Raw genomic sequence first — 14655 nt, 5'->3', positions numbered from 1 at the left:
TCACGTAACCTTCACTATATCTAGTTGGTTGTGCAACCACAGCCTCTGCGAAGATTATTGCCCTCGTCGTTGGCCCTAATCTATGGATTAAGAGAGGGTCATGCGACCATGAAGCGAGTAAAATTAGGTTATGTAAGTTACTAATCGTGTGAAGGAGTTAAAAAGTTTTGATAGATTTGAAAGTTGTTAATGTGTCATAATGACAATTTACCAGTAATCTTATCAAAATCTTACTAGCGTATTCTTTAGCTCATTTGCATATGCCAACAAAAATAGCAATTCGACAAAAAAAAAGGGTTAATACCACGAAAACTACAAATCGGTATACCTATAACAATTTTACCCCAAATTGATACACTTGTGACAAATTTACTCTCAGTTTGTTTCCGTCAAATTTTGCTGTCAAATTGCTTTATTAAATGACACGCGACAGTTAACTGATGTACCAATTTTATGTTTTACCCTCCATTTGTTACAGGTGTACCGATTTATATTTTTTTTTGTATTAATTTAATTTAACGGAAATTAACGGATGGTAAATTTGTCATAATTGTTTCAGTTTGAGGTTTTGAGTGATTAAAATATTAGTTTTGGGTAAATTTATCACTGGTGTACCAGTTTAGAATTTTTTGTGATCAAAAAAATAATTTAGAGTAAAATTGCCATATATATATATATATATATATATATATATCAGTTCAGGATTTTTCGCGATATTTAAAAAAAAACAGAAACAGCAATTAAAGAATCCAGGAAAGTTAAACTCGTCAGTTGTCATGTAGATTTTGTCAATGCCGTGAAGTGCAATGTTGTACACGTGGCAAGCATTGTGTGCAGAAGGACATTTCCACCAAAACATTCATACAGTCCACACATTTCTTGGCCTACATGTTTCGCAGCCCAGACGCAGGAACACCATTATCAGAAAGTTCCTCCACAGATTGAGAGAGAGAGAGAGAGAGAGAGAGAGAGAGAGAGAGAGAGAGAGAGCAGAGAGAATGGAGAAGCGTGGCGGTGAAGCAGTGGAGGGGGTGACAGTGAGCAACAAGCAAGTGATACTGAGAGAGTACGTGAGCGGGTTTCCCAGAGAAGATGACATGGAAGTGGTGCTGAGGAAGGAGATAAAGCTGGAAGTTCCCCGAGGATCCAGCGCAGTGTTGGTGAAGAATCTCTACTTGTCCTGCGATCCATACATGCGCCTCCTCATGAGCCCCACCCTTCCCAACAGCATCTTCTCTTCTTACGCTCCTTGCTCCGTAAGCCATCTCTCTATCCCTTTTAGTTTTATCAACAACTACAACTCTACGCTGATTGTCTCCGTCTTGGGAATATATCTTAGCTTATTATCCTTTAATTGAGCTCAACCTCGACTCAATTAATACTCGATAATTAAACTCGAATGCTTAATACTTTTTTTATATCTATTATTCATATGTAAAGTATTCGATTAGGCTCGTCTCTAAGTGAATTATTTTCAAACTCAAGCTCATCTCAATATAGAACTTGATATGCTTTAACTCAACATTATCGAATCTAGCGGAGTTCGAGTATCCTGTGAGTCAAACTTGAATGGCTTATATGTAGCTGGCTAGACTTGCTCACACTCATGATCGGGTGCACACGCACTCGACTAAAACCATGAAGATCACATGTACGTTTAGATTAAAAAAAGAAAAAAGAAAAAGCAATGTCGGGGGAAACTAGGTTGCTCATCACATATTATAATTTAAATATTTTAGAAATAAGGTGGGATCCATGTAGAGGGTGGTTGTTGAGTGAATGGAGAAGAAATTGGATCATGTATCAAGTGCAACCTTAAAGTTTTGGCACTTGAACAAACAACTTTTCGCCAACCTTTTTCGGCACACGTTTTTTGTGCATTTTTCATTATCGTGTCCCTTCATGTTCACTATTTTATGATAGTGAGTGGCCCCAAATTCGGCTATTTCTGATTTTGAATCATGCATGTCCATTATCTATTCGCTCAATTGTGATAAAAGAGTTCATTATAAGCAGATAAAATAGAAATAAACTAAAAGTATCTTTCTATTATTTGCAATATAAGAGAAAGACCAAAAGTCAATAGACAATTTTTTTTTTTGGGTAAGTAAGTTACCTAATTACCGAAAAAAAGTCATAAACATATTGTGCGAATACCAATTCGGTCATAAACCCTTTTAAATTGGCCAATTTAGTCCTAAACCTTTTAACGATTTGTCAATATAGTCCTTCCTGCCAATTTTAACTGGCAATCGGTGACATGAACGATGACATGAGCATTTTTTTGCATTTTTTTTAAAATTTTCTAAATTTTTTAATAATTCTTTTCTTTTTTTTCTTCTTTCTCCACTGGTTGCCATAGTCGGCAACCTGCCACAAGTCAGGGCTGGCAAGGCCCAACCTCACCAAATCCAGGTTAGCGAGGTCGAGCCTTGCCTAAGGTTGGCGAGGCTTGACTTCATTGGGCTCAGGCGAGGGTCGACCTTGCCAGCCTAGAGTGAGGTCGACCTTGCCTGTGGTGGTCACCAGCCATCTCCAAGGCTCTGTGATAGGTGAGGAAGAGGAAAAAAATTTAAAAAAAAAATGGAAAACTCAAAATTTTTAAAAAGAATTGAAAAAATATTTAAAAAAAGCGCAAAAAAGTGTCCACGTTAGTGTTTGCGGTGCCATGTAGAACAACTGACATCACATCACTAATTGCCAATCAAAATTGGCCGGAAAGACTATATTAGCAAATCATCAAAATGTTTAGAATTAAATTGGCCAAATTAAAAGGCTTCGGACTAAATTAGCATCTGTTTGATAAATTTAGGATTTTTTTTGGTAAGTTTCCCTACAAATCCATCATTAGCCAAAATCCCCAATACATATAAACAAAAGTTCCTCAATCCAAAATAGCCCAAAAAAGAGACTAATAGCTCGAGGCAATCAACAACAAAAAAAAAAATCAATAAGAACAGCTAAGCTTTGACATCACTAAGGAAACAATAAGCAACTAATGATCAATCCTTTAAGCCAAACATAGTGTCTAATCAGATATGTCTTGACTAGATATATGACCACCTATGCTCAGTAAAAAATTGTTGAGGAGTGTGAAGATGGGCCATACCAACTGTCAATTAAAGAAATTAAATGAGGTAATCGTCGATCCAAATTGTCCACAAAATTCTAGTCATTACAATGAAAAGTTAGGTTGCGTGGCAGAAACTGTTCCATTTGAATAGCATTGTATGTATAAAACAATGTGGTTTAATCATCTCTGTCCCTCCCACTTTATACATTCTTTATTTTCTTCTCTATTCACTCAAAAACCATCGGTCTCCCTGATGCAGCAGAAACGATTGAAACACGGATAAATCAATCACTAACACGCAAGAAGGTGCAAAATCCCTCAAGGGCAAATTTCTAGAGAAAAGAACAAATAAATACCATACCCTGATTCATCTAGTCAAAAATATCCTAATGAAACTCTAAGTTTAAAATAAAGAATAAATAAATTCATAACTGTCAATTTGGAGTTCCGAAAACCGAAGCTACAGAATAGAGCGGGCAAACACGTGTTTTTTTTTATTATTATTTTACAATTATTGAGAGAAAGAACAGGATCGGGAATACTTAAAAATTCATATTAGATAATAAGGGTGCGTCAAGCTCCTTTCAAAGAACATTGACAGAGAACAGACGTAATTAAAGAGACCCGTACTTCAAAAGAATCATCGATCTTTCTCTGAGCTCCACACATTGGACTAGTCAGTCCACAGGATAATAAAGAACCTTGAGCACTTAAAGAATGGTCTTGCAGCTCATGTAGAAAATAAAGCCAACACTCGAAAGTATTCATAGAGAACTCAGGATGATGTTTAAATGCAGCCTATCACTGGGTATGGAGTGGCCAAAGTCGTGGACTCCGGGAACCCAGAATTCAAGGTGGGCGACTTAGTTTGGGGCACGACAGGATGGGAAGAGTACAGCCTCGTCACCGATCCTCAGGGCCTCTTCAAAATCGAGCACACAGATGTGCCTCTTTCTTACTACACCGGCATTCTTGGTAATGTTCTTTATTTGTTTGTTGGTGAAGAACAATGCAGATCAGTGGTGCCTCGATTAGCTGATTTTGTCGTGTATCTTTTCGTTAGGTACGCCGGGGATGACCGCCTATTTCGGCTTCTACGAGGTGTGTTCCCCTAAGAAAGGAGAGTGCGTCTTTGTATCGGCGGCGTCCGGTGCAGTTGGACAGCTTGTGGGACAATTCGCAAAGTTGGAGGGATGTTATGTTGTCGGCAGCGCTGGAAGCAAAGAGAAGGTTCGCAATTCTGCCATGTTCCAAACTGTGTACGAGACTCGCGAGTTTGGCGGGGCTGAACTCAAGAATTCTTTAGAAGCTGTTTTGTATTCTCTAGTTCCAAGCTATAGAGGTGAGTCTCACTTTAAGCAAATTGTGTACCTCTCACTCGTACTGCTCTCTTTTTGTCTCCACACACAGGTTGATTTGTTGAGGAGCAAGTTCGGTTTTGACGACGCATTCAACTATAAAGAGGAACGCAATCTCGATGCAGCTTTAAAGAGGTTAGTAAGTAGGCACATCCATATCCAAAAAACTCAATGTAGAATCAACGTCTGTTTTTGTTGGTGGCTTGTTATCCAAAATGTCCAAAAGCTTTATGCAGAGACATGTCCTTTAAACTAGGATGTGACTTTAAGGTGGTTGTAAGTAGCTGCAGCACAAAGAGAACATAAAAGAGAATACAAGAGTTTTCATAACAATTTGTATGTTCGCACTATTGACAGATATTTTCCCCAAGGGATTGATATTTATTTTGAGAATGTTGGGGGGAAAATGCTCGACGCGGTGCTCCTCAACATGAGAACTCGGGGCAGGATAGCCGTGTGCGGTATGGTGTCACAGTACAACCTCGACCCACCCGAGGGCGTCACCAACTTGATGAATATTGTGTACGGCAGAGTCCGGATTGAGGGATTTGCGGTCTTCGATTACTTCGACCAGTACTCCAAGTTCCTGGACTTTGTGGTGCCTCACATCAGGGAAGGGAAGATAGTGTACATCGAAGACATAGCTGAGGGGCTTGAGAATGGACCGTCGGCTCTGGTCGGACTCTTCAGCGGCCGCAATGTCGGAAAACAAGTAGTAGTAGTAGCAAGAGAATGAGGACAAAAACTTCGTGTGTGATGTACAAGATTGTAATGAGATTTAAGTCATAGACTGATGCTGCTACACTCCGCTTTTAGTTAATTGGATTGGTGAATAAATAGCAGGGGCAACGACACTACAAAATATATTTAAACTTTGTTCCATTGGGCAATTGAACATTGAAATTTCTTTTTCAATTGAGCATCTCTTTTCCCAAAAACATAAAAGGTCGATCTGTTGAAGAGAAAGTTTGGTTTTGATGATGCTTTTAACTATAAAGTAGAAACCGATCTCGATGCAACTTTGAAGAGGTTAGTCTCCATCGATTTTGTGACCAAGTCTGAGTTCATTGCCTTGTTCACAAATTTCATGCTGTAATCTTGTGAACTATTGCCAAATATTTCCCTGAAGGCATCGATATCTACTTAGCTCGAGAACGTTGGGGGGAAGACGCTCAACGCGGTGCTCCTCAACATGAGATTTCATGGCAGGATAGCAGCGTGTGGCATGATATCGGATTACAATCTCGACTGGGCCGAGAATGCCATCACTAACTTGATGCACATTGTTTACAAGAGAATTCGTATCGAAGGATTTGATCACTACGACAAATACTCCGAGTTCCTAGACTTTTTGATGCCTTACATCGAAGGAGGGAAGATAGTGTACGTCGAAGACGTGGCCGAGGAGCTCGAGCGAGGGCCTCCGGCTCTTGTCGGACTCTTCAGCGGCAACAATGTTGGGAAACAAGTTGTAGTAGTGTAGCTAGAGAACGAGATCTGTGTTTGGTGTTGATCTACTTTGTTCCAGAGTAGAGTCATGGATCAATGTTGCTCTTGTCCAGTCAGTATAACTGGAACAATCTATGTGACAATAAAAGGATCATTTTTTCAGAGTTCTTTTCATTCGCCATGTTAGTATCACAACATTTAAATCGATCTGCCTTGCGTTGTGAAATTCAATCATAGAGAGAAGTTATTAAATGATCTGTAAATCTTGCATGTCAATATGACGTTAACTATTAACCGTGAGAGTCTTACGATAAGGCCCACGTGATAAACGGATAATATAAACTTGATTGATATGAATATTCTTTCCGCAATATTTGTAGCGTGGAATTTGACCTAAATTATGCTGATTTCACCTAAGTTGTTTTGTTAGAACATGGTCACTGTTTTGGCTGTTGAATTAAAGAAGGTATAACGACACAAAGTGCAATATGATCCTTGAATTTTTTATTAGTTCAACGTTGTTTCTGAGCTTTAACTCAATGTGTAATATTGTCTCTGAACTTTTAATTTGTTTAATGTGACACATAAACTTTTGATACATATTCAAATTAGTCCGTGGATCATAAAAAAATGTTTAATGCTATCCTTCCATTAATTCAAGTTCAGGGATAATATTAAATATTTTCACATAATCAGAGATTAAATTGAATACGTATCAAAAAGTTCAAGCATCACATTATAAATTGAATTGAAGTTTAGGGATCATTTGAGTAATTTTTCCATTAAAGAAAGTCACATGAAACGTAATCGATCTTTTGGGAAAAAAAAATCAAGGGCGTGGAACACGTAAATTCTGAAAAATGATGGGTTCATGATCAGGTCCCGGTCAATACTATCTAGTCCTCTGCTCACTTTCCCACTGTCTCAGTCACACAATTCACAGAGGGACAGAGAGAGAGAGAGAGAGAGTCGGGTTGATGATGGAGAGCCTGCGCGGAGGAGAAGAGGGGGTGGTGGTGGTGGTGGTGAGGAACAAGCAGGTGATCCTGAAGGACTACGTCCGTGGCTTCCCAAAAGAAGCAGACTTCGAAATCAAGACCGGCGACGTGAGGTTGAAGGTGGAGGATGGCTCCGGTGGGGTGATAGTGAAGAACATCTACTTGTCCGTCGACCCTTACATGCGTCTGCGCATGCACAGGCCTCAACCCCATCCCTCCTACTTCTCTTCCTTCTCTCCCAGCTCTGTGAGTTCCTCTCTCTCTCTCTCTCTGAATTTGTACTGACAGAGTTATGAGTGTCGGTGCACAGCTTCAGGGTCTGTTGCATTTTTAAAAAATCAAAAGTTTGAAAACAGAGAATTGGGGAAGCCAAATGGGAGTCACATGGTTTGTTTTGGCAAAAACAACTGCAGGTGATGACTGGGAATGGAGTGGCAATAGTCGTGGATTCTGGTCATCCAAATTACAAGAAGGGTGACTTGGTTAGGGGAATTACTGGGTGGGAGGAGTACAGTGTCATCACAACACCTGAAACCCTCTTCAAGATACAGACAACCGATATTCCGCCTTCCTATTACCTTGGAATCTTGGGTATGAATGCGTGCACATCTCTCTGCTTTTGGCTTATCATACCCGTTAAGCAATTTTATGCTATATATACATCAATAGCCTGTTTCCCAACAGCTTTAAGCTTTTGTGATAATATGGTTTGGTTAATACACATCCTGTTTGTTTTCCTGTTGTTTGGTTATTTAGTCGATGTGGTTATGTCTGCTTCCTGTATTTTGAGTGTAAGGCCGGCATATACTCGAGTGGGTTGTGTTAATAAACATGCTATAAATGCATTGTTGAAATCATTTTATAACGGTTCAAGTTCCCGAGGAAAAATGATTGTGAGCATGTTCCTCACTGACATGCGAGGATTGTCTATGGTCAACCTTGATTCTCTAGCATTCTGTTGACTTCACTGAAGTCTGGATCAAATTCATCTGTTTGGTTCTGCTGTTTACAAAAGATGGCTGAAAAGTGCATAAAGAATGCCTGATATTTATTGTCCATTGGTATTGACATGTATATGGTGTAATCCATTGTTTGTCAGGCAATTTTGCAAACAAGACAGCAGCTTAGCAATTTTCTCACTTTCCCCGCAACTTGAGTTTCTGATTCCATGTTGAAATGCCTTGTTTCGTAGGTGCAACTGGCTTGACTGCCTATGTTGGTTTGCATGAGATATGTTCGCCAGAGAAGGGTGAATATGTCTTCATTTCAGCAGCATCTGGTGCAGTAGGACACCTTGTAGGTCAACTTGCAAAACTGAAGGGCTGCTATGTTGTTGGTAGTGCTGGTAGTGATGAAAAGGTATCTCCATTTAGCAAATTATATGTGCCCTTATGTGAACTCTTTTTAGAACATTGATCATACTCGGAGAAAGTCCATTGTCCATATACACAAACTTTTATGCGAAATTAGTAACTGATAAAACGAGAAATTTAACGTTATCCTTGATCATTCTTGAAACAGCTCTTAAGAGATTGACGGGCTACTTGTCTTCAGATATTTGAAGTTGTTGCCAAACTTACATTATACTTCCATCTTGTTCCATTCTCCCCTCATTACAGCACTTTGTATTTAGTTTAACTTTGTAACTTCATATGTGCTTTAGTTTACTCGTGAAAGTCGGGGCATGAGGTTCTCGAAGATCCACTGGGCCCAAGCATCTCACATTGCCTGTAGTGTCATGGAATTTCCTGGCATTCACTTGTATTTGGAGGGTTGAGTGCGTTGATTTTACATGTTAAGAAGACTAAGCAGAAGCAATTTCAGAGATCTCTCCTTACGCTCATGTTTCCTTTTCGATAGGTTGATTTGCTGAAAAGCAAGTGTGGATTTGATGAGGCCTTCAATTACAGTAAGGAGCAGGATCTGGATGCTGCTTTGAAAAGGTTAGAACATTAGTCTGGACACTCATGAAGATTCTGAAATCATAATGGATTATCAGCTGTAATAGCAACTGGAAAGAGATTTTAATAAAATGGTCACTTTTTAGCATATTCAATATGGAATAGTTCAATCTCCAAATACTAATTCCACATAAAAGTCGGTGCAAAATTTTTTTAATCAGTTACTTAAGCAGTGCTCATGGGTGCCCGTTGACATAATCCTTTATAAAAAGTGTAATTATATTAGTGGGTTCTTGCTTAATGAACTAAGTAGTGCCTGCCCATTATCTGGTCCCGTCAAGAAGCAGAACGGTCGTTACTAACGAGCAGATACATCGGAGTTTATTCCACTTGGCTTCACTAGCTTATTGTAGAAAACATCATTGTGTTTTCTATTATTTACAAACACTACTGAATTATTCATTAGTGAAGGATAGATACCTGACTGCGTCTAGATGAATGTGCCATGTCTCACATACAATATAAGCATTCCATTTTCCTGACTATAGATGGCTTCGAAAGTATTTAGTTTTAAACAGCTCGATGTCCTTGTATCCGTCACTGTAGTTCATCGAAATATCTAGGGCGGATACTGAAATAGCGGGCATGGCAGGTACTTTCCTGAAGGCATTGACATATACTTTGAGAATGTCGGGGGCAAAATGCTCGATGCAGTGCTGCTCAACATGAGACTCCACGGCAGGATAGCAGTATGTGGAATGATCTCGCAATATAACATGGATAAGCCTGACGGGGTTAAAAATCTTATGCTTATTGTGTATAAACGGTTGCGGATGGAAGGTTTTATGGTAGCTGATTACTATCACTTGTACCCTAAATTCTTGGATGAGGCGATATCTTACATCAGAGAAGGGAAGATTGTGTACGTGGAAGACATAGTTGAAGGGCTAGAGAGTTGTCCAGGCGCTCTCATGGGATTATTTAAGGGGCGTAATGTCGGTAAACAAGTGGTTCGAGTTGGTCAAGATTAAGTAATTGATAAGTAGGCTCTTGGAATTGTTCACAGATATTCCGTAATCATATGCGGCTACTATAGTATGTAATTGGGCAATGCCTGAAAGATTGATCTTGAAATTGTAACGGCATAGCTCTTACCAATTGAGTCCAAATAATTACCCATTATTTGGTTCTGACAATCATAGGGAATTGATAAATAGGCAAGAGCTTTCTGTTTTTTCATCATCGAACGTCTTTTGTACTCGATCAACTGACTTCTGTTAATTTACAATATTCCTTTTACTAAATATAGTTCTCTGGCATACCAAAAAATTGCCATATTACACCCTGATTTACATGGCTATGGCTTCGCCTCCACCAAAATTGCGTACTTTCCATCCCAGAACTTCTAATAACCATCAAAAAAGACTTTCCAACAAGCCACAGTTCTGCACGAAATATCTCGCCATCTTGAGCATGTTTCAGGCTCAATCTCTCAGCATGGTCCCAATATACAGAAGAGTTGCCGATGATGTCTCTAAATATGGAGCAACTTGTTCGCCACGGAGTAGTGCATCACATGCAAATTGGCCACAGCCTCACCTGCCTGTCTCTGTCCAAATTAATAGCAAGAATGTCCATGATTATTTTCATGCTGACAAAAATAAAATGCCAGAAATAGAATAGGGTTCAACAAGTTTCATTGAAAGGCAAAACATCCCATGTTACAAAACTTAATAGATTGAGCTTAAAATAAGCAGTGTCTCACTCTCCTAATTACCTGAGCCAAACAAGAAGTTTTTTCTTCTTTCTACAGGGAACCATATTGGAAGGGCAAGATTTTACCTACTTCAAACTAAACTAAGATGGTGAAACCAAGACCCACCTGAAAAGCACAAAGTACATAAATTAGGAACACTGTCAAAGATTTTACTAGTTCTCTCTTCTAGTCTTAGCTATGTGGAGACTCAAAAGCATAAACAAAATAGTTAAAGGCAAAGATGCAAAATTAAATTTATGCCACTGTGCTCAAAACTAGGATAGGAGCGAAAAATACTGGAGGGGATCCAGTTGGTGAGTCAACCAGTTCACCTAGTCTGATCATGAGTACATCAATTGGCAACTCGTAAGTCATCTCCTATTTTGACAAAATCTATAAATGTACTCTTCGTAATTGGCAACACAACTTACCGCTCACTCGAGCTATCAGAATGCATTCATACAACGAGGTAAAGATTTTGTTCCGCTGCTCTCAATCTGCCCATCTATTATATAATGAAAAGAGATAGTATCGACACTAGTGTTCCTATCTTTAGCATTATTTATTAACGTACCCACTTAGACAATGAAGTGATTGCTTGGACAGACTCGAAAAAAAGGATGGCATTGTCTGTGAGTAAAAAGAAACACTAATTTATTTATTTTTTTGTAATGTTGAGACAAGGACAAAATAAACTCAAACAAGCAAGGCTGATATATACTTCAACCAGGACATAAATTGGATTGATGAGGCACCTTCAGCAACTTCCTAGAGAGTGTGGGATTTGAGATAACCTTAACATGCATCTTTCACCTTCACACAAGACCCAACTGAATCAGGCTCCGTCTATCATTGTTAGGTTCAATCTGAGTTTTGACAACAGAGGGTTGATGATAAAGACGTCGGTTCACCTGTTTGAACTAGCCATTCCAGTCTAAATCTGAAAACATTGTCTGCCTGTTCAACCAGGTAAAAAATCTTGACAGCAAGCTTGGCTGAATAAAATGGAGAGCATTCTAATCAGCAATGCTAATGTGGCCTTTATCATTTACTTCACTAAAAACCAAATTCTGGAACTGTGAACCTTAATGATCATTAGTAATTTAAAGTGTTTTAATGGAAAAAGAAAGACGACAGGACCGGTTCAGGACAGCAGAAAAACACTGGAATGGTGCACGTAAAACAGCTCAAAAAAATAAATATCGACCATGGGATCGTGTTCATACCTTTGGAAGAATAGGGTTCCACCAGATATCATCTCATATATAAATTGATGGATAGTGTACCAGAACATTCACCGTCTCCTTGATTTAGCTCGTATCTTCCCAATCACATAACCCTCCAAATAGGCAGCAGCATCAACTATTCTTGTGTGGCGTGTTATCTCTATCCTCAAAAGATCTTGTAAAGCATTTTGGGTTCTCACCTTATCATTTTCCTCACATATCATGTCTAAAATTATGAGCCAGGTATCGCTGTGAGGTGCTTCCCCATTCTTTAGCAGCAGCTCAACTACTCCACAAGCTTCTTCAATCTTACCAACATTGCAGAAGCCTTTAATCAAGCCATGGGAAACTGAGACATGCGGAGAAAAACCCTTTGATACCATCTCCACCACATAAGTCTTTGCCTCATCATGCATTCCTTGATCACATAACCCACCAACCAATGTGCGATAAGACACCAAATTCGGCATGCAGCCATTTGATGGCATGTCTTCAAGTATTTTACAAGCATCAGCTGCACGCCCTTCCCTGCAAAACCCTAATATAACTGTATTGTAATGTACAATATCAGGGTTGCAGCCCTTGACTTTCATCCTACAAAGAAGCTTGTAGGCCTCCCTAAGCTTCTTTCTCCTGCATAAAGCATTCAACAAGGTAGTATAACTCAAGGCATCAGGGACAAAGCCCTTATTGAGCATATCCTCCAACAAGTCAACTGCTGTATTAACTTGACTTTTCCTGCACAACCCCTGCATCAAAATTCTATACGACTCCACATCTGGAAAAAGGTCTCTCTTAAACATTTGATTGAACAAAGAGTAGGCAATACTAAGATCACCATTTAAACAAAACGCGCGCATTAATATGTTGTACGACTTAGTATTTGGCAAGACCCCATGTCTGTGAGCAATCTTGAAGAGATCAAAAGCTGGGCGGATATAGTTCCGGTGAGAAACGAGTGCCTCAAGAATGTGGTTTAGGTGTTTGGGAGAAGGCTTACAGTTGAACTCAAGCATAGTGTAGAAGATCTTAAGGGCTTTATCAGGAATATCCGCATCCGCATAGATCTTTATAAGGTTCAAAAAGAGAGAAGGAGTGATAGAGTGACAACTGGATTTAAGGCAAATGATAACATCATCAACGAGGGTGAACTGCTTTGCACGGGCCAGTTTGAGGATTAAAATTTGAAAGGAAGCATAAGAGAGGCAGAAATCCGGTTGACGAGAGGCAAAGTCAAAGATTTCTTTTGCAAGGAGGGGGTCTGATTGAGAGGCTATGAGCTTCTGGACCCGAGCAGGGGACCCAATAAAGTAACCGGAACTAGAACGCTCTTGTTCTCTGTTTCGCATCTGAGATTGCGGGTCGCTGGACTCAGAAGAAGAGAAATGTACTAGAGGGTTTCGCCAAAGGATGAAGGACAGAGGAAGAGTTGAACTTTTGGATAGCCCGTGAAGTGGTCGGCGCATAAATACCTTCTCGATCATAGTGTCTCTCAAGGAAAAGAACATGAATCCGCAGCATCTGTCAAAAGTATGGAAAACTTCAGTTATCTGTGTGTGCCAAACATGCATCATGCCTAAGAACAGAGTTCACACTTGTTCTTATTCAGAAATTGAAAATCATAAAACCAATGACCCACTAATTCAAGCTCAAAAGACTGAAGCCTGTTTTCTTCTAATGTCCTAGGAAGCTCTAAAATCTTAGATTGTTTCATAGGTCAAACCGAAACCATGGGACGACACACTCAAAATCCTCAACAGAAAGGTAAGTTTGAATTTGGTGACCGAGAGAGTTAACAGATGTTGCTTTATATTTAAACCCAACTAAGCCCATGCAAAAGTGTAAGTAAAAACCATATCAGAAACCAGTGCTTGAAGCGATCCATGCTAACAAGACTCTACTATGCAAGAAACGACATATCGTGTTTTTCCAATTGAATTTTTGCGAGAGCCCATTGAGAATACAACAGCCTTCCGGCTTCTTAATCTTTTCATAAAAATTATAACCTTGCGCTGACAATCCACGAAAGTCTTACCTCAATGTCCTTGTTGGGGCAGCTTCTTAAGCGAAGGTAACGTCAGAAATCAAGAAATCAACCACGCAACACAAATAACGAAGGGGAGACGAGAATGACAGCCGGAGAAGCTAGAACCGTACATAATCAACGTCGGGAAAAGCAAGAATACATAATTCATCTTTATTGGGCGTAGTTCATTGCCAGGGGTAATTCAGTCGAACAGGTGATGTGCGAGAGATGAAAAGAGAAGCGAAGGGCATACAGAGGCAGCCGGATCAATCAAGCAGTGAGAGACAACAACAATTGGAACAAGAGGACGAGATGCGAAGCAAGAAGAGAAGGGATGAACAATCATGTATCATCTTACTCGGGACGAGTGCGCGCGCCCGAAGAGAATCAACAGACAGTTGAAACTTGAAAGAGGGAGTGCCCACACCGCAGGTGGTCTGGTGGTGCCGGCTTCGGTTTTTGATTATGAAGTTTTCCCATTCTTGGAACAATAATGATAAGTGTGTCGTATTAAAATGTCTTGTAATAAGGTCTGTGTATATATATATGTATATATGTATTTGATTTGATTTTGTTTTGTTTTGTTTTTCATTCATTTTTTCTGCTTTCCGCTCCTTCTCCCCTGAAGTCCTGGATTTTGGTTAATTACATACCATTCCTCAATGGATTGATGTAATTTTTCTACTGCATGTACATTCCCATAGTGATGGTGTTTTTTCTAAGATCAAACTTTGTTGAACGTCTTGTACTAACCATCCCTTAGAAGGTATTGTTAAAAGATCATTAATCCCTAATGAAATGAACGCAAAAGTGGCTTGCTAGAAATCCAGAGTCTTTATTTGATCCAGAATGTGTGATGTGTATGCCA

The 14655-nt window shown here is 39.5% G+C and overlaps 3 protein-coding genes across 7 annotated transcripts; 2 read left to right on the top strand and 1 right to left on the bottom strand.

The window, feature by feature from the left end:
- The first annotated feature begins 932 nt into the window (after positions 1-932).
- LOC115678774 (2-alkenal reductase (NADP(+)-dependent)-like) lies at positions 933-5350 on the top strand. The gene is made up of 5 exons (XM_030602207.2): positions 933-1256; positions 3871-4048; positions 4137-4303; positions 4484-4566; positions 4789-5350. The coding sequence occupies exons 1-5, from the start codon at positions 999-1001 to the stop codon at positions 5165-5167; spliced, it is 1065 nt and encodes a 354-aa protein (XP_030458067.1). The 5' UTR covers positions 933-998; the 3' UTR covers positions 5168-5350.
- A 1446-nt stretch (positions 5351-6796) lies between these two features.
- On the top strand, positions 6797-10026 carry LOC115679644 (2-alkenal reductase (NADP(+)-dependent)-like). Its single transcript, XM_030603295.2, has 5 exons — positions 6797-7124; positions 7292-7469; positions 8071-8237; positions 8739-8821; positions 9432-10026. Exons 1-5 carry the CDS (start codon positions 6858-6860, stop codon positions 9808-9810), a joined length of 1074 nt encoding a protein of 357 aa, XP_030459155.1. The 5' UTR covers positions 6797-6857; the 3' UTR covers positions 9811-10026.
- A 47-nt stretch (positions 10027-10073) lies between these two features.
- LOC115679610 (pentatricopeptide repeat-containing protein At4g01400, mitochondrial) lies at positions 10074-14287 on the bottom strand. 5 transcript variants are annotated; one of them, XM_056313877.1, is made up of 4 exons: positions 14146-14287; positions 11762-13282; positions 10557-10661; positions 10074-10388 (listed from the first exon to the last, which is right to left on the bottom strand). In XM_056313877.1, exon 2 carries the CDS (start codon positions 13267-13269, stop codon positions 11830-11832), a length of 1440 nt encoding a protein of 479 aa, XP_056169852.1. In that variant the 5' UTR covers positions 13270-13282; positions 14146-14287; the 3' UTR covers positions 10074-10388; positions 10557-10661; positions 11762-11829. The 5 variants fall into 5 exon arrangements, with proteins under 5 accessions (XP_056169852.1, XP_056169863.1, XP_030459098.2 ...); XM_056313888.1 differs by having other exon boundaries at positions 10622-10661; XM_030603238.2 differs by lacking the exon at positions 10557-10661 and having other exon boundaries at positions 10074-10430.
- Positions 14288-14655: the final 368 nt, after the last annotated feature.

Source organism: Syzygium oleosum, unplaced genomic scaffold (assembly GCF_021117445.2).
Source record: "Syzygium oleosum isolate NSW1041296 unplaced genomic scaffold, Sole_v2.1 Sole_v2.01, whole genome shotgun sequence".
Classification (NCBI taxonomy): domain Eukaryota; kingdom Viridiplantae; phylum Streptophyta; class Magnoliopsida; order Myrtales; family Myrtaceae; genus Syzygium; species Syzygium oleosum.
The sequence above is the reverse complement of the archived record's forward strand: the minus strand, read 5'-3'. Positions and strand labels throughout refer to the sequence as shown.

Bases quoted from the DNA above. Each gene is read 5' to 3' on its own strand.
- LOC115678774 (XM_030602207.2), top strand. From the start codon at position 999: ATGGAGAAGCGTGGCGGTGAAGCAGTGGAGGGGGTGACAGTGAGCAAC. The intron at 4,049-4,136 runs GTAATGTTCTTT...TCTTTTCGTTAG, and splicing joins TTACTACACCGGCATTCTTG to GTACGCCGGGGATGACCGCC. The intron at 4,304-4,483 runs GTTCGCAATTCT...CTCCACACACAG, and splicing joins GCGCTGGAAGCAAAGAGAAG to GTTGATTTGTTGAGGAGCAA.
- LOC115679610 (XM_056313877.1), bottom strand. From the start codon at position 13,269: ATGTTCTTTTCCTTGAGAGACACTATGATCGAGAAGGTATTTATGCGC.
- LOC115679644 (XM_030603295.2), top strand. From the start codon at position 6,858: ATGATGGAGAGCCTGCGCGGAGGAGAAGAGGGGGTGGTGGTGGTGGTG. The intron at 7,470-8,070 runs GTATGAATGCGT...CTTGTTTCGTAG, and splicing joins CTATTACCTTGGAATCTTGG to GTGCAACTGGCTTGACTGCC. The intron at 8,238-8,738 runs GTATCTCCATTT...CCTTTTCGATAG, and splicing joins GTGCTGGTAGTGATGAAAAG to GTTGATTTGCTGAAAAGCAA.